At 42.4% G+C, this 21,974-nt stretch overlaps 1 protein-coding gene across 1 annotated transcript in view; it reads left to right on the forward strand.

Annotated features, from left to right (window-relative positions):
• brinp2 (bone morphogenetic protein/retinoic acid inducible neural-specific 2) overlaps positions 1–8,845 on the forward strand; it is a 161,405-nt gene extending 152,560 nt beyond the window's left edge. Inside the window, exons 7-9 of the mRNA XM_084006947.1 lie at positions 2,408–2,630; positions 5,116–5,422; positions 6,103–8,845. Coding sequence (XP_083863073.1) covers positions 2,408–2,630; positions 5,116–5,422; positions 6,103–6,924 — 1,352 coding nt within the window. The 3' untranslated portion in view covers positions 6,925–8,845. The remainder of the gene's footprint in view (positions 1–2,407; positions 2,631–5,115; positions 5,423–6,102) is intronic.
• The last annotated feature ends 13,129 nt before the right edge of the window (positions 8,846–21,974 follow it).

Below are 21,974 nucleotides of genomic sequence, written 5' to 3' on the forward strand. Positions count from 1 at the left end.
AGGAAAACAGACAGACAAATTCCTCCAGCGTGATGGCAGCGCTAATGATTACTTCTCAGTGAGTGTGGAGAGAGAGAGAGGGAGAGGGTGAGAGAGAGAGATGCTTGACGGAATAATGCTCAGGGAGGCAGATTGAGATTTGAGATAGGGATTTGAAAACAAAAAAAAGAACAAGAAATAGGGATGGAGACGGAGGGAAGGAGAGGTGTATGGAGGCATTGATCTCACCGGCTAATGGTCACAGAGAGACTCACTGTGTGAAAGAAATCGGGCTTTGAAACAGAAATCACATGGGATATTCAAACCAGATACCTTTATTACTGGTAAGAAGTGTACAAATGAGCTTACATGCCATCGTGGCAGCCATATTGGACCACGCTAGCTGTGCTAGAGAAAGAAAAATAATGGAAACAGCTGATGAGCTGGGTCTTAGCTCTTTCTAATTTCACAATTTTGTGTTCAGCAACATCATGCTGGATTGAAGAAGACTTGAAACTAGAGAATGAGACCATAACCTCATGTTTACAATGTTTACTGAGATAATACATCAAGAGAGAAGACTTCTATACCATCAGAGAGGAGTCGCCCCCTGATGGCCATTAGAGAGAATGCAATTTTAAGGCACCTGGCCAGAACCAGAGGTTGAAGCCTGAATCTAATGTAGCATGTATAAATGTACAGTTTTGATAATAGTTATTAATATTAGGCTAGATCCACAGAAGAAGTTAGCTCGGCTCAGGGAGGAATGGAGTAATGGAAACACCACACAGAGACGGGGTAGTTGCGTGGAAAATAGGTACCATGTATTTCAAAACACAAATAATGAAAACACAAAATTACTGTAAATATAACTTAAAGAAAATATATATGTATTTAAATAAAAATAATAATCTGGTCTCTAAAACAGATTGTTCTGGTTGGAGCAGAAGTGTATTTAGCCATGGCTGCGTTAGGAAGTTTGACCTCTGAAACGGTGCCATTCGTATCCTGTGCTCTTGCTCTTTGACCTCAAAAACTGGCCTCTGCACACTCAGCCCAGTTAGCTTCGAATGCTTTGTGAAATTCAACGGAGGTGATATGAAACAAAACAGTAAAAAAACGGAAAACTGAGAAATTGCAGCCAGCAAACGGAGCAATTACAAGGTCAACGTTTCCCGACTAATTCAGCCTCATGCCTGTACAGAGAGGCTACAGAAAGAGACGAGGGATTGAAACAGAGAAGCAGAAACAGACGGACAGGAAACAACTCAAGAGACAACAACAAGGGAAGAGGCAGATATACACAAAGAGAGGAGATGGAAAGAGACAGACGGCCGCGTCATTTGGGATCACTGAGCACTGTAATGGGCTTGAGTCTCATCAGTCGGGCTCAGGTCGGCTTGGCTGCAGATTCCCTCACCGCCTCCCTGCCAACAGCGGCACATGGGAATGTGATTCTCCAGCAGACCCAGAACAATCTTAGAAGGTCTCACTTAGCTGGCTCTGGGAGAAAGATGAAATAATAGGTTCACGTTTCCTATGAGGATTTTCCTACTGGCATAATATTTGCCGACTGGATCATAATTGAACTCCAGTGATCTCAACACCGGAACGCTCTTGGCAAAGCCAGCAATGGGTAAGAGCCGTGTCCTCGGCTGGTGTTATTCTCAGTTTACTCAAACGGTGCCCGGTCATTTCATGTTCGAGATTCTAAACACACACACACACACACACACACACACACAAGCTTGTGAAATAATAATAACCATTTGATTTGATGGCAACATTTGGATTTGAATAGTAGATGTCCAAGTGTCTGTTACAACAAAGTAGGCGGTGTTCTGACTGATGTTCCAATCAAGAAAAAACAATGTTCTGAAGTTGAAGAACAGAACATTCAGAAAGTTTTCAGAACAGCATGAAGCCAGGAAAGCCAGAAAAGCCAGGCACAATTTCTTCCTCTACCTTCCTTCCTTCCTTCCTGCACAGAAATGAACCTCTGACCATTTCACCACATGCTATTATTGGTCTATATAGCTTGTGATTGTGGATTTTATCTTAACTAGTTTGCCATTTTGAAGAATGAATCATGAATGAAAAAAGGCCTTCCTCTCAATCACCAGACAATAAACAAAGAAATAGACAATGATGCAAACGATGCTATGATGTGAATACGATGAGCTACTTATAGTGAGGTGAATGAATATGAGTGCAGGTGTTTACTTTGTAACGGTGATTCGTTAGAACATAACGGCTTGGTTTCCTGTATTCTAGTGTGACAGGAAACTCTCCCGAGTCATCATTTCTGCACGACACCGGGTATAAAGTAGACCACAGTGAATAGGTTGATTCTTCAAACAAGGTATTGTTAAAATCTAAATGACTTTTTCTGTTTTCTCTTTCCGTCCCCCTTCCTGTTTCCCTGCAGATGAATTCAAAGCCCTCCTGAAGCGTCTGCCCACTGACCGGTTCCTGAATGTGTCCACGATCGCCAAGTTCTGGTCGGCTGACCTGACTCTGCAGAAGCGCTACGCTCAGCTGGAGTCCAGCACCGCCCTGGTCCTGGGCAAGGCCCAGAAGGTCGTCCGAAAACTGTTCACGCTGAGCAAACGCTGCCCCAAACACCCTCGCATCAGTCTGCCCAGAGAGAGGTAACAGGCCACATTCACCGGGAAACAAACCCGCGATTCATACTTACGTACCTAACTCATACAGTGCCTCAGATGTGGCGTTCCAAAGCATCAGTATTTGACTAAAATGGAATTGTGACCCGGCTGCCCTTACACTACTTTCCCCACTAATATCCAGTATTTACTTTAATTTTTTTATTCATCAGTGTCAAACGATAATTCTCAACCTTTTTTCCATCAGTTATGGTAACATTGTTCTCATTCAAGAGATTGCTGAGAACACAGCAAAATAACAAACAGCCGGAAACACAATCAACCCTTTAGCCTCCCAATGTATAATACGAATACTTTGAATACTACTACGAATATGAACAGTGCTTCATGATAAATACTATTTTTTGTTTCAAGCACAACCGGGCTCTTACTTTTGCCCCTGCTACATAACAAGCTCAGAGACCATCCTCCCGAGAGAAACGCTAGCATCATTTCCTCACGTTTACGTATATAAGTGACGACGCCCTCTAGTGGCTGTCGTAATCATGATGGGAGGGAAGGAAGAGGTCATGTGATACAGCTATAGAGCCACAAACTCTGGCTTTAGGAGAACACTGTTTCCCAGTTCCAGTATTGTATTTTTGAGTATGATCACAATATTATTGTAACCATGGTGATGAAGCCCCCAAACACCCAAACCACCATGTTTTCTTACCCCCTCACAGAGTGTTTTTTGTACCTAAACATATCCAGACTGTAACCACAGTCAAATCAAAACAACATTTTAGTTTTCGTCAGAAATGTGGAAGTGCTTTGGAAGCATCAAAACAGAACACACTTCTGTGTGGCATTCAAGGGAGCTTGCAAAACATTGTTTTGTCATTTGTTGCATACACACTACTTACCACACTACTTGGCACTGAGTGTTGGCACTGGATGTAAAATGGTCCAATACGGATGTAATTCCTACAGATAGCTAACCAAGGTGTTTGGAAATGCACCGCACTACCGCCACAGATGAACGGACAGACAGGAAAGAGCACCGCCGCTGTTGAAACCACCATCTCCTAATAATTTTGACAGCCTAACCGACTCCCTTGGCCCGAGTCAATGTGACGCCCGCGGTCTGAGCAAAACGCCCTTACAAGCTTCACTCAGCTGTCGCCGCCTGGCAGCTCTGTTTCCGCGCTGCAGGGGGAAATTAAGACGAGCTTGTGGCAAGAACAGCCAGAGAGAGAGAAACAAAAGGAAGGAAGGAGAGAATGAGATGTGATGGGAGAATGGAGACTTAAGATGGAAAGAAAGGGAGCGTTTGAGAGAGATGGAGGGTGTAGTTACCGGTGATGGAGGCCTTTGTGCGGTTAGGTACGTGGCATCGTGGCACTCTGTAATCAAGTCCTCTCTCGGACTGACAGCTCGGCACTTGTTTACAGAGGACCTCAATTTCCCTGACATTCTACTCCCCCCCACACCCTCCAGTCACCTTCGCCTTGCCTCCCCCTCTCTTGCTCCGACTCACCCCCGTCACTCAGAGTCTTAACCCAGCTCGTACCGGCAATAACAAGTTATCAGGGGCTGCTCAGCTGCAAAGGCTCCCCATTTTCTTCCTCGCAAATCCATTTGTTTTATCATCATTCATTTTTGTCTATTTACATAGGCCTGAGGGGGAAGGAATTGCTGGAGCATTTGGGCAATGTTGTGTGTGATTTGCTGAACTTAGCCTGGGGATAAAATCTCTGCAGAGCCAATTTCCAGTCTGAACTTGTTGCTGCCATTGCAGCGCCAAAGTGGATGGTAATTTATGTATGTCTGCATTTTCATCTCTACTGCAGTCACACCAAACACTCACCCGACTATAAAAAAAACAAAAAAAGGTGTCAAATTTCCAGAGATAAAGAATGCAATGTTTAATTAATATGGAGCAGCCTGCAAATCCCATTTCCACAAATGGAAAATGGGGTAAACAGCAGTGGGCCTCTCAAACATTGCTCTCTTTAACTTTAGTGTTTAAATCAGTTTCCTCATCAGAGAGATTGTAAAACTGAGTGAGAGCGCCACCCTTCACTCACAATAAGAATAACAGTTTACAATGAGGTACCAGAAATGTTGAGAAAAAAACAATCAAATGTCTAATCACAGCTTGGAGGCGGGACCAACATTTACTTGGAATTTAACTTCTTGTTGAGTTTCTGTTTTTACGGCTTCCAAACGGCACAAATCATCAAGTTCAGTCACAAACTGAATCTACAGTGCTACTCTGACTGGCTATCCCAAAGGAAACTTCAGAATATATATTTGCACGTATCGAGGACAGTGGATTGATATTAAGGAAGTTAAAATTCCTGAATTTTGGTGTCATTAAGTCAGCTTAGAAAAGGCTGCAATGAATCTTTTTATAGGCAAATAGATAAATGTACATCATCTGCAAAGCATTCAAGGCAATGTTCCGAAGGTGAAGCACAATGTTCAGTGTCAACTGAATTGATAAACCTACTCTGTGCCCCCCCTGCAGGCCCGTCGGGTATTGGTTGAGCACGGCTCAGTCTCTGCTCTACTGCAACGATCATGGAGTGCTGGGCTCCTTCACAGAGGAGGTGAAGAGCTGTAGCTGCCCCCCGGAGCAGCCCACCTGCCAGGGAGTCATTCCCTGCATCGTGGGCACCTCCTCCACCTCCTGCTTCTCCTGTGCCACTGACAACGCGACCCGCTGTGGAGCCTGTCACCACGGCAACCTCCTCCATCTCGGTTCCTGCCGGCCGAGCATCGCCGCATCCCTGGACCACTATCTGAACTTTGACTTGGACATGCCCGATGCCGAGGTTCTCATACAGTTAATCTATTATTGATTCTTCTTATTAATCTCATCATATGCATTTTTACAAGGTGTTGTGCTGTTAAAGCTGTTTATATCAGTATTTTCTGTCGCATTAACCACTCCAAAGAGTTTTCACATGAACATCAGTCTACTCTTCATGAAGGGTACTACTGAGCCAAAGTTGTTAAAACAAGGCAAATTTGTCTAACATCTGAGAAAGTGAGTCATCTTAGCAGAGTGGGAACTAAACATTAACAACTGAAGGCAATTTATCTTTTTTGTCATGACAGCTGCCACTTTTGTGCAAGGAATTACAGACTTTGAAATGTTGCTGTCAAAATTGTTTCTCCACTTTGACTCGGCGCTGCTGCACAGGAAACACTTTCCCTCCAGTTTTTCTCATTTTACTTTGGAAACATCAATATTTTTGTCTACTTTATTTAGCTTATTCTGAAAGTTCTCTCTGACCCAGATCTCAAGCAAACATTGGACTTGTGCAAAAGTGTCGTGACCGACTCATGTAGGTTCACTTTGTGCAGTTGAGTCAGAATATATTCTCACTGCATTCCCGTCACATCACGTCTTTTGCAATCGGTCTGAGTCCACGCCAAATCTGACATGCCTGTTATTATCTGCCTGCTGTCGGAGTGAATTTAAACTCACAGTTCTGTATTCTCTCTTCAGGTGAAGTACCTGCTCCAGCGACTGGACAGCAGAATCGAGGTCCACGCCATCTACATCAGCAACGACGTACGCCTGGGGAGCTGGTTCAATCCGGCCTGGAGGAAGAGAATGTTGCTGACGCTCAAGAGCAACAAAAACAAGTCCAATCTCATCCACATGCTGATGGGCATTTCTTTCCAGATATGCTTGACTAAGAATTCAACACTGGAGCCCGTGCCCGCCATTTATGTCAATCCCTTCGGGGGAAGTCACTCAGAGAGCTGGTTCATGCCGGTGAACCAGCCCGACTTCCCCGACTGGGAGAGAACTCGATTGGACGCCGTCGTCACGGCACAGTGCTACAACTGGACACTGTCTCTGGGCAACAAATGGAAGTCCTTCTTTGAAACGGTGCACATCTACCTGCGAAGCCGCATCCTCACAGACGATCCAACAGTGAATGAAACACTCTTCTACGAACCGCTGGACCTGGACGACCAGACGTCCAACATGGGCTACATGAAGATCAACACGCTCAAAGTGTTTGGATACAGCATGCACTTTGACCCCGAGGGCATCAAGGACCTAATCCTGCAGCTGGACTACCCGTACACGCAGGGCACACAGGACGCCGCCTTTCTGATGTTGCTGGAGATGAGGGACCGGATTAACCGGCTGTCTCCGCCGGCGCCACAGCCGATGGACCTGTTCTCTTGCTTGCTGCGCCACCGGCTCAAGCTGTCGGTCGGAGAGGTGGCACGCATCAAGGACTCTCTGCAGTTATTCAACTCCAAGCTTCCCAATGCTTCTCCTGAACCTGAGCTGGCCCAGCTGTGCAGCTAGCTAGCTTAGCAAACAAGTCAGGAGTGGAGTTCCTGCTAGACTGAACAGGGGAGGTCCGACTAGGTTCGCCTCTTGGACCCAAATCCTCTGGATTTATACAACATCCGACTCTAAAAGGCTGCCACGGGGCTTTTCTTTCGGTCACTCTTGGTTGGTCTTTCTGGTGTCAAATTTCTATCAGAAATTGCTACCAGAGCCCTTTGACAGTGGATTCATGTTCAGGACTTTTGAGAGAACAGCGGATACGTGGACTCTCTTTCAGAGGCTTAATTTTGCTATTACTGCCCTGCTTTCAGCAAACTGGATGAAGTTAAGAGACTCCCTCACACCGACAGATTTTGTGATCCGGCGTCATCGAGCATACCTAAGCCATCTGCCTTGCAAAGATTAAAGGCGGTTTTGATAAGTAAAGAGGAACTCTTAGGGGGTCTTCAAAAAATATGGAAGAAGAAGATTTCCCCTTTTCTAACCCTATTTTCTTTGGCTACAGAACAAACTCGTGGGAAGGGGAAACGGGATAATATTCTATATGTGGTGAATGAGTTATGTTATGCTTAACAGTTTCAAATTTGATAATCCTGAACCCTGTTATTGTCTTTGAATATTTCTTTTTAATCCCTGCCTCCCATTTTCTCTGGCATTTGAAAAATAGTGTAAGTACAGTATCTATGCTTAACATCTGAGTGAGAAGCCTGTACGTGATGTTCTGTCCTTGGTGGTGTGTCTAAGCCAAAAGAATGTGAACACATTGGCAAAGGGAGTGGCGAAATATCTTAAATGTTGAGTTTTTTTCTTTTCCTGGAGCTGAAAAGTCAACAAGAACTCTTCTGATGTGGCAACGGAAAAACCGGTCTGAGGATATAGTGCTGTAAATAACGCTCCATCTAACCCTAAGTGTGGAAAAAGTGCACATTGCTTTTTAGATAACCGAGTGCAAAGACCAAAAAAATGTTTATAACAAAAACAAACTCATGCCTTACATGGAGAGTCGATGTAAAGATAAGAAGCACATTTCGTTTCTGTGTTTGATTTCCGAGCGAAGGCTGTATTGCTTTTTATATTTCAATATTTCTACCAAGACAGAACAACAGACACATTCTCCAGAATCCGTGGTAATGTAGATTTTTTTTTCTCCATGTAAATGCCAGTCACACTTTTCTGCAGTTACTCGTTTTGATTTGGTGTCGTGAAACCTGAGTCACTATTCACAGTACGCACCAGTAGGCTACTTGTATACTGTAATTGTTCTGCAAAATCCTTCTCTCTCCAATTAGACAAACTGTCAGCAACTGATTGGACCTGGTGGGTTTTATTATGGTTTTATTATGGTAAAGAGGTTCCTGATGGTTTGGTTCAGTCTCAGGTCAACGAAACAGTATCTTTTCCTTTATATGTGGGTCCAACGTTCGGTGCCGGTTACCACGGCGACTGGTGTTACAAGGTTTTGCAGAGCAGTGATGGTAGTTTAGAGAGCTGCAAACTCACCAGGATGATACTTGATATGATTCTGCATTTTAATTCACTAATTTCTCACTGAAAGTCCGTAAAACCTTGTATGTCATTATCAGCAGTTCTTCTGTGCTCAGCTTGCTTAAGTAAAAAACCAAGTGGTTTATCTATTTTCTTCCTTGTTTGCTTTCAACGTGTGTCCTATGTTGGCAACTCATACTCACACTCAACATTTGAATCCAGACACAGAGACAGATTTACTCAGAAAATAGTAGCCTACAGTGCAAATGTGCAAATGGAGGGGTTGATAGAACTGATGTTTCACAAGAATACTGAGGGGAATGCATCCAAGAGTGAAGTTTCTAGCGTGTAACGTCGTCACAGTTTATTAAAGAGCTAATTCAAATGTAAGTACTTTAATAATTAATTTATCAGTTTATATGTTGTTAAATAGATGCATAATATGACTGGGGATGTGATCTAAAAGGGTTGAATAAATAAATAAAATCATTTATTACAAATTAATCATCATCTTCATGAAGGTAGGATTCATTGTTGAATTACACTTCATCTGATTTATTTTAATTAACCAAATAAACTAGCAACTGTGTATTGTGTATGTCCCACACACTCTCCCTATGAACAACAGTGAGACTGTCTAACAACGCAGGGGCATGGACAGATGTTTTGAGGGTCACCCCTGCAGACACTGTGTTGTCCCCATGCCTCCTGGTGTTGGTACACTTTTAAAAAGCTTTTAAAATTGGCTGGGGGAAATCATGGGAGCTTAGACCAGAAACATCAAGAAGGAAGTGCAAATCCACTAAAGTGGATACTGTGGCTCAAGGCGCTTTAGCCACTGTGTGTGCATGTCTCTAGTTTGAAGAATATTGAACGGTTACCATTTGGTTTTTTGGATGCTGTCTTGACTTGGTCCCAAGCCCAGACTTGATTTTAACTTGATATTGACTCAAAATTGCTCAAATTTGGACTCAATGTAACTAGGCAAGAAGAGGACTCAATGGCACGACTTGACACAGGGATGGTTTAAAATAATCATCTTTATTAGGGAAACAGGGATGGGAACACAGATATAGCAGTACAAAAAATGTGAGAGGCTAAATGACACAAGGAAAAACACAACATGCTCACTGAAACAGAGAAGACAAACCGGCAGAGACAAAGGGGAGCACACAGACCGAATCCACTGCGACAGGAGAGTGATAACGAGGGACAGGTGAAGAAAATCAGGGCAGAGCAGGCAATCACTCAGCAAGTGAAGGATCTGAAACGAGAGACAAAAGGTGAGAATACCAAAATAAACAGTAAACAAGGAAGACCTAACCTCAAGGAGGAGCCGGACATGACTATGACTGCTCTCTCTCAATACCTGCACAGTTGTAATGCCCACTCTTTAAAGTTGGAGCATTTTTCCAAGCAAAACTGACCTCATAACATAAAATAAAAACCTCTGTGGAAAAAAGAAAGGTTTGTTTCTCTGCCAGCACCATGCTTTTGCAACAAAAGCCCATCATTCAGAAAATAGTCCAATAACGTATTTGTCTGATAATCCATTATCCCCAAAACAAACAAACAGACATAAGCCCAATAAACAGAATATGCAACAAACAGACACATGCAATTATTTTGCATTATGCCATCTGCCTGCCTGGTAACAATCTTTTTTTTCCTCCTATGGCGAAGTCATGACCCGCGGATCCGCACCATCATTTGGATCCACTCCCTCGCCCATGCTACACCCTTCCACCACGTTTTATGAAACGTAAGACAGTAGATCTTTCCATAATCCTTCTGACGAACGGCCGCATTTAAGGTGCACTTGTGTCATGTGTCTCGGGGGCAGAATGATTCCCATCTGCAACCAAAGAAATGCATCAAAACTAACCCCTGACCCCTAACCCAAAGTAAATATACCATTAAAATGGATACACATAAACTTCCGATTTCCTTGGCCCCTCATAATAAGATGAATGTCCTCTAATATAAAGAGCGCAGTGTTTTTTTTTTTTTTGTAAGATGAAAAGCCAATTTCCTGAGTTGTCAGGGAACAAACAGGAACCAAACGCACACTGTCACATTACATCAGGATGCTGGTTTATCTGCTGGAGAAGGCAAGACAGGAAACGGAGAGAGAAAGAGAGAGATGGCAACATTGCTCGAGCAGCCTGGTATTTCTCTCTCTCCGACCCCCGTAATGAGGTGGGGAAGGAGTCACTCTGCATCGGGTTAATAAACACTTATTCATCTTCAGCTTGGCACCCAGGAAACGGGAGCGGGTTTGCCCTTGGGCTAATCTTCAGGCCTGTGGGAGAGACAGCTAATCCATCAGAGCGCCATTTAGACTGCATACTACGAAACTTTTCCGGACCTCCCCAAAGAAGTGGGAAGACGGAGGAAAAGGAGAGTGATTGAAATGCTAGTAGACGACATAGAGGGAGAGATGGAGGGGACGATATGGTCGAGGAGGAAAGTGGGGGGAGGGAGGGAGAGGAGAGGTGAGAGGGGTTGGTCTGCTAGTCCTGCAGTGATTTATGATGTTTAGGAAGTCAGACTGTTTGAATTAATGAGGTGGAATTGGTGAAATTGACTGGCACGTTTGTGTGCGCGCGTACCTGTGGGATGTTTGACATACTCATCAATAACTGTGTGGATTTCCGGGTTTGAAATTACCTTCAAATAACATTATTACAAAGTTATCTGGTGCAATGATTCATGTCGGGAGACATGCTAACATGTGTGACCTTGACAGGGAGGTGGAGGCTGACCGATCTCTTCTCATGAGGTGTTTTGATTATAACCGTATCAACAGCTGCATCACGGCTGACCAATCTGAAATTCAGGTCTTCTACGGCTCGTCGGGTTTCACACGACGGCTCGCGAACCAAAAAAAAAACGAAAATAATTTATTCCTCATATTGCTTTCCGAGACTCACTTGGCAAACTCATTCATTACCTCCAACCAAGACGAGACAAGGTCACATTACAAATTCACTGGTGTTGCTGCAGACTTCGTTCTTTGTCAGCATGTTTGAAGACAAACTGCAGTGAAAAATTGCTTGTTATCCCCGACAATATTGCATGTCTTAACATCCTGTCTGCTATTCAACGAAACGTGGGACAATAAATCATATTAACACTCCAGTAATGGCAGATTTTTAGAGGTGGCACTGTGTTTCTCTCCTGCAACAACTTGGACACAGACTGGTTGTTGGTGGACGAGGTTGAGAGACCGATGACTGGGAATGCAGATGATGATATGAAGTCAGTCAGGCAGGTAAATGGTGATCCTGAGCACAAAGCAGTGGTGAGTCTTGGTGACGGGGATGACGTTATGAAAATGCATTCTCTCTGCTGGCCATCAGGGGGCGACTCCTCCGGTTGCAAAAAAAGAAGTCAGATCGCATGAAAGTCTGTGAGGAAAATGAACCCTCTTCTCCGTCCAAATATGGTTACTTCCATTCACTGGTGCTAAAAATCCAGGATTCTTCTATACCGTCTATGGTAACTTGATGAGCTGATTGCAGACAGGTGAGTGTGTTTTTAATGCATGAAAATAAATTTACACATACATTTTGGTCACCTTAAAAATGATCTATTCATTGTTCTCTCTCATCTAACTTCTGGTTCCATGCGTATGCTACTGCAGGAAGTGTGAAATGTTTTCAATCTGTGGAAGTGAGACATAAACACTTCACAGAGCAGGAGCATCCTCAACACGCTGACCCTTGTGACTAACACCGCTGAGCATTAAATGTGTTTCAGAGCGTAATCTCATCTGCTCATTTAAATTGAATCGTGCCTTTTAGAGCTTCCCTTCTCCCTTTTCTGTATACAGGATTCAGTCCATGCCTGAAACGCTGTTTTTGTGTTAAATGCAACCTGTTTACAGCGTTTTCCTGACAAGCAGCCTCATACTCAACCTGCACAAAAACCTATTCACGGCTCTTTTATTAACACTGTTTACATGTTTATCTCGCAGTTTGCCAGCCCCCTCACACCTGAAGTATGTGGTGTGTTCAAAGCTCCTTTTTGTCTCTTTTTCACTGAAGAAAACCTCTTTGGTCACAGCGTTTGGTGAGATGTTCCATAATAGCGAGTATGGATCGTGTCGCTTTTCCTCTAAACAGGCTGTGAAGCTTTTCTTAAAACCTTTAAAGCAATCTTTCCCGTACCTGAAAGGTGCACTTGGTCATGTCTGGCCCCACGCCTTAAAGAAAGACCTCGACTGCTGGGTCCATGCAATCTGAATTTTACAGTCATGAGTTATGAAAACTACAGAACTAAAATGTGCTAAATTCGACCAAACTGCTGAAGCTCGGAGAGCCGGTCAAAAAAACACATCTAAACATTCAAATCAGCAAGTCATGAAAGGTTTGCTGAGTCTTGGCAGTCCCCCGGGATCAGACCCCCTTAGCTGGAGTTTTCACTGCTAGCTGAATTTGAGCTAACTGCTAACGAAAGGTCCGTCCGTCTCCCAGAGCTGCTGCTCGCTCTTCTCCCTGTGAAGTAGTCTCTCGGCAGCGAGGAGGACGAGCCAAGGATGGGAGTCAATTTCGATTTAATCTAGATTAAATAATTAATATCAGTTGAGCTGCTGGCATGGGAGTTGCACCCTGCTGCCCGTTCAAAAATAACGGAACTAAGAAGTTGCCCGGTTGCAGGCGCAGCACCAACCGCTCGCTCTCTGAGTAAAACTATCCAAAAAAAGTCTAATCTAAATCTAAAAAACTACAGTAACGAAGGCTTAGCAGGTTATTCTGGAGAATATCGGTTCAGTGCACTTTGCACTTTCTCTGAACTCGTACATACAGCGACAGGACATTTTTGTTTGTCATCTCCCTTGAAAACGATGAGTCGCTCTGCATTAATTTGAGAGGGAGTCTTACATTTTTTTCCATCCACCCCATAAAGAGAGAATGAGTCATGGAAGGAGTATGCTGCGTTGCATAAATAAGGGATTGAAAAAACAAGAAAGTATGACAATAAGAGGATGACAAATTGAGGCAGGCAGAGAGGCAGACAGGCTGGCTGACATGCAAATGTTCCCCAGCGGAAGTAGCTGCCCCCCTTGTGATAGCTATCCAGTGTTTAGAGCCCGAGTCTGAACAGAAACAGAACAGGACAGTTTATCCCGTTGGGCGGAGCGAGGGGGGGCTGCTGGAGGCAAACAGGCCCAGACTGTATAATAGCATCACTTAGCTCATAGCTCCTTTCATAGTAATTAGCACTTTGAAAACAGAGTACAGATGTTGCTGGTATATTTGACAGGATTGCCGCTGCTTTATCAGTGTGTTGTGGAAGATGTTAATATTGCAATTAAGCTCCAAAGTTTGTGAAGCTCAAACCTTCAAACCAATCTTGAAATCATTTCCAAAACTCCTATTTGTATTTTGTTTTTCGTTCAGCTTCTAAAGATTAATGTTTGGATTGATTACGGAACATTCTGATTAGTGTTTCCATTAGGTTAGCTCAGCTCTCAGTACTTCCTTAGTTTCTAACTGAATTTCTGGTTTGAAGTTCACTTTCTGTCAAGTGTCCCTGTTTGTACTTTCAGAAAGATTATCTTTATTTTCTTTATAGGAGTCGTGTTAAATTACTGCTGATAAAAAACATAAGCATTTCCTGATTGTGCTGCTTCATAATAAAAGCTTTTTAGATAATAAAATGAACTCAATGACAATCAATCTTGAATTTGTGGAGGTCCGCCAGATTTGAAGACACACATAGAGCAGCGGCTGTCCCGATGCCTATCTATTGAGATATTTTATTCTTATTTTTTAGACATAAACCTAACACTTAGTCTAAAATGTGGCTCAGCTCCTAAAATAATTATTAACATTATATTACTTTAATGTGTGCATAACATATCTTTAACTTTCTATCTTTGAATATTAATCTCAGGTATTCTGAATGAATTGTCACTGCAGTGCTGACTTTGTGGCTTTTTGTTTGGGGCCTGGAGTGAGTTATTGTAGTGCCTTAAACTGGTCCTAAAATTAGGACGTCTTTCTGCAGTTCCAGAGATGACGGTACCGGCTGCAGACAATCAGAAACGGCAGCTGGGTTGAAACAACAGTCCTTTCTCAACTCTTGGCACCGAGGCAAGTTAATTGGTGGGATCTGGAAGGAGAAGGATGATCACTAACCGTATTGTTAAGGCAATGCATGTACCATCAAAAGCAAAGCACTGCACTGGCCAACCAGTCGAAGTGATAGATTTATTTGTAAAGTGAGAAGACGGATTCTACTGTTTGCCTCGCAATCATTGAGATGTGCAAAGTCATTTGTGACTGTAATGACTTTTCCCGAGTTCCTAATTTCACTTGTACTTGATGCAATCTGCCCCAAACAAAGAGTTTACAGCCATGCTGGCGGCGTGGCTCTATGGATGGTGAGAGCAAAACTATAGTCGCAGTGCTGCTATATATATATTTCTAAGTGAAGATGTAAGAGCAACAGCTTTTAAAGGGCGAAGCCTGAATGAAATATAGGCTTCTAAAATGTTCTCAACTAACCCATAATGCACTGCAGCAGGATAAAAGCTGTTAAGTGTCACTTTATTAAGTTTTAATAACAAACACTCTTTTGGTAATTTGATAGTTGAGAGAGATGCGATGGATCCGCCTTGAAACCCGGTGATTTGATGGAGGGAAGTCTTTTTTTGGATCGTAGAAATGTAATAGCAGACTGACTTCCTGTCTATAAAACGTGTTCAGGACTCTGTTAGCCAACACCCTCAGTCTCATTAGGAAAGGAGTGGCTGAATATTAGTGATTGGTTTGGGCAAAGTCAAATACTCCCTCGCAGAAAACGGCAAACAGAGTCAATGTCGGGAGGGAATAATGAGTTGAACCCAAAATGGCCTTTCAGTCTGAACATCAGCCACGACAAGATCACTTCTGAGCATCTGCAACGCCACACCGCCCACCTTTATCAGTTCTTCTAAAACGCCACCGTCACGCCGCTGCGTTTTACCTCCGTCTAAAAGAGGAATAGTTGTTGTCACAGTGCAATAAAGTTTCGAATGGTTTATTTAACCCCGCCCTTCCAAAACTACTTAGCGCTAAAGAACAAGTCTGAGAGAGAGTGAGAAGGGGAGTGCGGGAGAAAACAGAGAGAAATTGGCATGCAAGCATTTGTCCACGGTCGGGCAAAGATAGGTGAATCGATAGGCTGACGGAGGGCTGACAGAATGACAGCACCATGCCAAATGCTGAAGGACATCTAGGAAAAGGCAGAGAGGTGGAGAGGGAGGAGGAAGTAAAGAAGTGGCGTGTTAGTAAAAGGTAGGAGAGAGAGAGGGGGGGGGGGGGGCTGTCAGCTAGGGGTAATGAATGATAATTGTTCATCAAGTGGGCGTGCTCAGTATGTGAAGGGAACATTCACCTCAGTCATTCCTCCAGCCTTATACACATCAGTGTCACGCCTGTCAGCCCACACACACACACACACACACACACACACACACACACACACACACACACACACACAGAGTGTTGCCACTGTCCACTGACAAATATGCTTCCAAATACCTGCCCTATCAAACTCCACAACTTCATGTTAATTATATTTATATAAAATACTTTTAAATAAATAATAAATCAAATACTTTTAATACAATTTGAGGGTTTTTTGTAATTCAGTGGGTGAAGTGAGTATATGCTGCCCAGACAAAATAATCTTACCTCAAAGGCGTTTGAATTTGCTACATGTCTCAATTATTTACTTTTTGTTTTATTTTACTGCAGCACTGAATGGTGTTGAACAGAATAAACTATAGAAACATCCTTTAAGTTAGCAAGAGGGTTTAGATAAAGAGCAGCGGACCTTGAGGCGATCACCACCAACGAACAAACACCCGGTCGGACCAAACGCTAACCCAGCTAGGACCTCAGGCTATACTCCACTACCCAGCATGCTCCTGGAAGATAGAGGAATGAGACCCCGGGCTAACCCAGCAACAGTGGCCTCACCCGTGGCTCCATCATGGCAGCCTGCATCAGGCTGAACCAGAGGACCAGAGGACCAGAGGAGCTGCTCAAACATGCTCAAAGAGGATGGACAAACTTTTCCCTTGTTTTTAATATGATGATGGCAGTCTTGTTATTTGCCGAGGTTTTTTTGTTGTTGCTGTTTACATTCCTTCTGATGCATATTTTAAAAACAAAATGAACTACACCTTCTGTTTTATGGGCTACACCCACCTGCCCGTGTGCCTTCCTGCGTTGTGCAATGATAATAAATGAATGACTGAAGCAGCAGATCTAGTACTTTTGCTCATAAAAGTTGAGCACACAAGATTCTTAACCTTGAAAATAGCATTTCCATTTTCCGTAGATTAGTTTGAGCAAAACATATTTCACTTTTTTTTCTTTTCCATGAAAAAATGAAGACTCTTACTGAATGCACCTTTACAGCCTTGACTGCAAATGGACTTTAATTGGGTTTTTCTATCCATATTATGGCATGACAATATGCTCGTCCTCCCCTACTTTGCACTGCACTTATGGATGTCAGACTACTTATTCCATTAGCGCTTAATGTTGCCGCTGAATTGAAACGGCTAATGCTTAGTGGTTGCCTAGCGATATAATTAATAGGAGGCATAGGCTTGGCATTGCATTTCATATTGCTCTGCACTGGCCTCCACGGAAAGGACATCCTATCATGCTTGATCAGCAAGAAAGAAGCCAGTGGGGGATCAAGTTCTTCTCACAGCTCTAGTCCTTAGTTGGTGGAATATTGGCACAATGAGTAAACCTCTCTGTGTTACAGAATATGGCATGGAAACAGTAGAGTTAGCATTGCACTGTATAATTGTCTACATCAAGAAAGGAATGTACCAGGGAAGATGACAAAACATTTTGGTTTAAGCTCCAGCTGACCAGTTAATATATTATTGTGTGCAATTAAGGGGAATTAATGGTAGACATTGCATTTAATAAGCATAGGCTAACTGTGTTTTTATCTGTGTAGAATCACCTCAAAATGAGAATAATTTTGCTTTCATTAGTTTAGACTGAACCCTTCACATCCACGTAGGGAGCAGGTCCTCTTCAGTCCGCCGTGTTGCGCCGCCATGTTGCCACGGTAACCCAGAATGGACAAACCAAACACTGAATATGAATGTATTTCGGGGAAAAAGGTCAGTGAAGTTTTCTCCAAAATACGATACAAATGAGTCAATGTGTGTCAAAATTCGTACTCCTTCAAAATATCATCATCTCCTACGTTTATTGCAAACAAACCACGTAGAAATCAGGGGGGAAAGTCATCCAGTGATATTTGTCTGCACTGAAGATTTTATTTTTATAACATCCTCAAAATAATCATCGTCATTGCATATGCTTCCAGAAGAAGGTTCGGATGCTTCCTCATAAATACCTAATCCTGAACAAGGACACACTCTTCACAAAATTATTCATAGATAAAGAATTGGGAGGTGAGAACAGGTAAGGTGAAACAGTTTTTACTATGCAGACGTTTGGTGCACAGGAGATCAAAACTCAAAGTCCAAGAAAAGCAGGAGAGGTTCAAGAACACTGAGTGAACGCAAGGAGCAGGGCTTAATTGGACACAGGTGGATCCAATCAAGGTCTGGGCAGGAACCTAACTGGAAACAGGCGAGTAAATCACAAGACTACGTGGCATGACAGAGCTTTCATCACATCTTTAAAGAATACAATATTATTGTGCTTTTTTAGTTTCTTCAACAACAACAGCAAAAAAAAAGGAGAATATGTTTTATATTTTATATTCTGTTGGGAAAATTTTTTATTCATGAATATACATGTTGTTTCCTGAATAATGTTGAGCAATATTTGGAAAATACTTTCTAATTTGACTAACATGAAGGCTATCAAGACACTTCACATCTGTATGTTTTATATTATAAATAATATAATATAATATAAAAGCATAATATACTCCCTGAGTCTTTTCGTATCATTATCAGAATCTGTGTTGTTTTGTTTTGTTTAATACAAAAAGAAAGTAGCCAACTAGTCTTGGTTTTTCACTTGTCATCCACCAACATTAGTATTTAAATCACACCGCTATAGTAAGTAGAGATAATTACACTGTAGAAGAAAGAGAAGAGTCAGAGGAAGGTGGAAAGGCAGAGAAATTACGTTCAACTGAAACTGTTCAGAATTGAGATGAGAGTGGAGAAAGCAGGACAGTGAACAGCAACATTCTGAGCCGCTACCGTCAGAAACACGGGGGCAAGCAGAAACCGGGGATACACAGGGAATTGACTCACCATCTCCATATCCTCAGGACATGGAGAAGAGAGCAGGCTTTACACTAGCCGTCTTGAAAAATAATGTAATAAAATTCAAAATCTCTACAATACGCTTCGGGCTGTTGCACATGGAGCAGAGAGGGACCAGCAGCGAGACCACTATTAATGCGTACGGCTCGTTTTGAAGCCCAGAACAAAAGGGTCGGTTAAATCTTTGAGGAGTCTCCGAGGAGTTTGAAGGATGTACGAGATGTAAAGGTTCGTATTCTCACAGGATGTCGGCCCAGCGTTTGATGGTGCGTGGTTGGAGGATAGACACTCTTAATCAAAGCATGGCGATAGGATGCAACACAATTGGCACACAACCATTATCCACCTGCATCAACTAGAGTCCTACATTTTTAGGAACTATTTTGGAAATTTGGCTGCTAAGGCGAAACTGGCCCTCAATGTATGGAACTTTTTACCGAAATGTAATATTTGTAATGCACAGAAGACAATCCATGAATGTGTAACGTGGTCCACAAACGTTTCTTTATCAACAAACGTGTATTTTTTTTATTGTGTTCTATGAAGTCAAATCAGCAAATGCAGAAACCTGTATTTAAATTTTGCATAAAAATGAAAAAAAAAAATGGCTACTGAATTGATTGTACTATAAATTAGTCCTTAGATACGTGTTTTATATCTGTGGATGATGGTACACACCTAGATTGTCTTCTGTGAGTCACAAATATTAAATTCCAATCAAAAGTTCCACATAAATGAATAATTCATCAATGAAGTATCCCATTGAACTGAAGTGGTAACCATCTAGAATTAGGGCAACATGGTTGCATAATGCATCAAGCCAAATTAGAACCTCTTGTGAAGGGGTTACAGCAAAGTAGGGGTGATCCAGAATGGTCAACGATTTGATGATACGATCTAAGGAGCCTGATTCCAGACCGAGCTGCACTGATCTAAATGTGCAGGACCATCAGTGCAATACAATGATTCCACACAAGACCGGAATTCTAGCAGAGCACTAAATAGTTTTTAGGAATGATTTCCTAAATCCAGAAGGATTTAGTGTTTTCTGATCTGAGGGGAGCCAGACATAATCTATTTCCTTCCAGAACCCCTACAAAGCAGTGTTCAGAAGAATACATTGATGTGACACCACCTTGGTTAAGGATTGGTTCGATTTGGTGGGAGAAGGAAAAGTTTTCTTACTTTCATAAGGTTAGGAGACGTTCATTGTCAGGGAACCATCGTGTTCCCGGATAAATAATCATCCAACATTGATTGGCAGTAGAAAAACTCCAGTGTTTAGTTGATCCATCCATCTGCCTCCTCTTTCTGTGTTAGTTCATGCCTCGTGCTGTCGTTTTTCTCCAACAGCTTGGGGCTTTTTTCCTCCAAGTGATTTTAGTCATCACAAAGTACATATAAGTCATAAACGTGGTTACTTCATGCATGAAAGTTATTACTATGGGGCACGGTTTGATAACAGATGAACTGACGAGTCATAGTCTGGCTTCTCCACAGTAGAAGGGTCTGGCTACAGTTAATCGCATATCCAGGATCGGGGAAAAAAACGCTCTGGCTCGTTTGTATTTCTTTCAACCAATCACAATGGTCTTCGGTCTTGCTAAGCTTCGGAAGCCGCTGTGGTGCGGCAGCAAAATAGTGTCAGGGGGGAAACTTGTTTGGATGGTCGAGCCCCGTCATTAACATGGATGATTCCCTGCAAAAGAAAACTCCACATAAAACCTTATAAAATGTATGTCGACTGCGTGACGAGAACAAAAGATGTGATGGTCGGCGACCCAGCGGTGAAGCCTGGCTATACTTTAGCTCTGGAGGAGCTCCCTGGACTCATTAAAACACTGATGATTTGCTAGGTGTTTGTAGCGCTTGCAAAAAGTGACTAAACCAATATCAGCGAAGCCCGTGTGAAGTGGAACGGATCGGTACGTCGGTCAAGACAATGTCACTGGTGCATGCCGCTGCCAGAATTAAGAAATGTACCAAAACAACTCCAACTGATGATGGCCCGGTCAGAAAACGGATCAACATCGGGCATAAGTATAGGTTGCTAGCTCTGAGGTTGCTGCTGTTGTTTCCTGATACGAATGGAGTTTGAGAACGGAGACACAGAAAACGGAAGGGAAGAAGTAAAGTCTGACTTCCTTCCTCCGGGTGCCTTCGCTTCCTGTTATCTAGACTAGACAAGTCATGATATCTTGACGTTTAAAAAAAAAAAAAAAGACAAGCAAGTCTCTTTGACTTGAACAACAATGACCTGAGATTTGACTTGTCATCCTCCCCAAACCTAAAGATTTCAAAGTGGAAAGTGAGATTTCCATGTAATCAGCAGGTGTGCTAAATGCACACAGTTTGTATTCAGAACATGTGACTTTTAGCTTGCACTTCCATATTTTCATTTGGGATGCTTGATATTCAGTATTTTCTCTCATGTTCCTAAATTGTGAATTTCATAAAAGGGGCTTTTTTATTTTGTCTTATTCTATTAAATCTTTTAATCCAGAAAACACATTGTGCTTAAGTGTGAAATGTGCTTTATAAATACAACTTCCAGTAGTAATTGGCTACATCTCTATTAATAATTATAATAATTCTTTCTTAAGATTCAATAAAATAAATAACCCTTAAAGAAAAAGGTGCTAAAACGGAGAGTTTCAGACAGAGGGTGAATACAGGTATATTCAGGCAGGCAGACAGGCAGTGTGAGAAACCTAGTAGAAACCCAAAATACAAGTATGAACTTAAAAATGAACTCGATACGGTCCCCTTTAAAATGATGTTCTGAGGCGAACCAACTCATCATTTTGCTGACAACAGATATACTTTGTTCAATCTGTCAGCAGACAATTACACAACACAAGCAGGAGGGAAAGGTGTGTTTGGCACAGCAGTCCAGCAGAGACAATTAATAATTGGATTCTCACAGTCGGGGTTGAATCCTCTGCTGTGATCAATTTTCTCAGAAATCACAAGTGATTGTGCTCGTCTCATGGGACAAAGGCATGAAGGCACATCTGATCATTTTGCTGTTAAATATTATGAAATTTATTGAAAATGAATAGATGAATATATTAAAGGCTTCCTTAACATTCCTTTAAATTTACGACTTACTGCTATTCTTAAAATCTAACATGGTATTGGTTTTGGTGAAGAGAGCATAAAGACGAAGAATGATCCTAACTTAAATGATTAACTATTCCCTGAGCACAAGGAGTCAATTTCAGAGACCAGTTTAAGTCTCCGTCTGGGTTGACTTGTTCTGAACCTGAGATGGGAGCTGAGCTTGTTGTTAGTTGAAGGAATGGTA

The sequence above is a fragment of the Eutrigla gurnardus genome, assembly GCF_963514095.1.
Source record: "Eutrigla gurnardus genome assembly, chromosome: 4".
Lineage (NCBI taxonomy): Eukaryota > Metazoa > Chordata > Actinopteri > Perciformes > Triglidae > Eutrigla > Eutrigla gurnardus.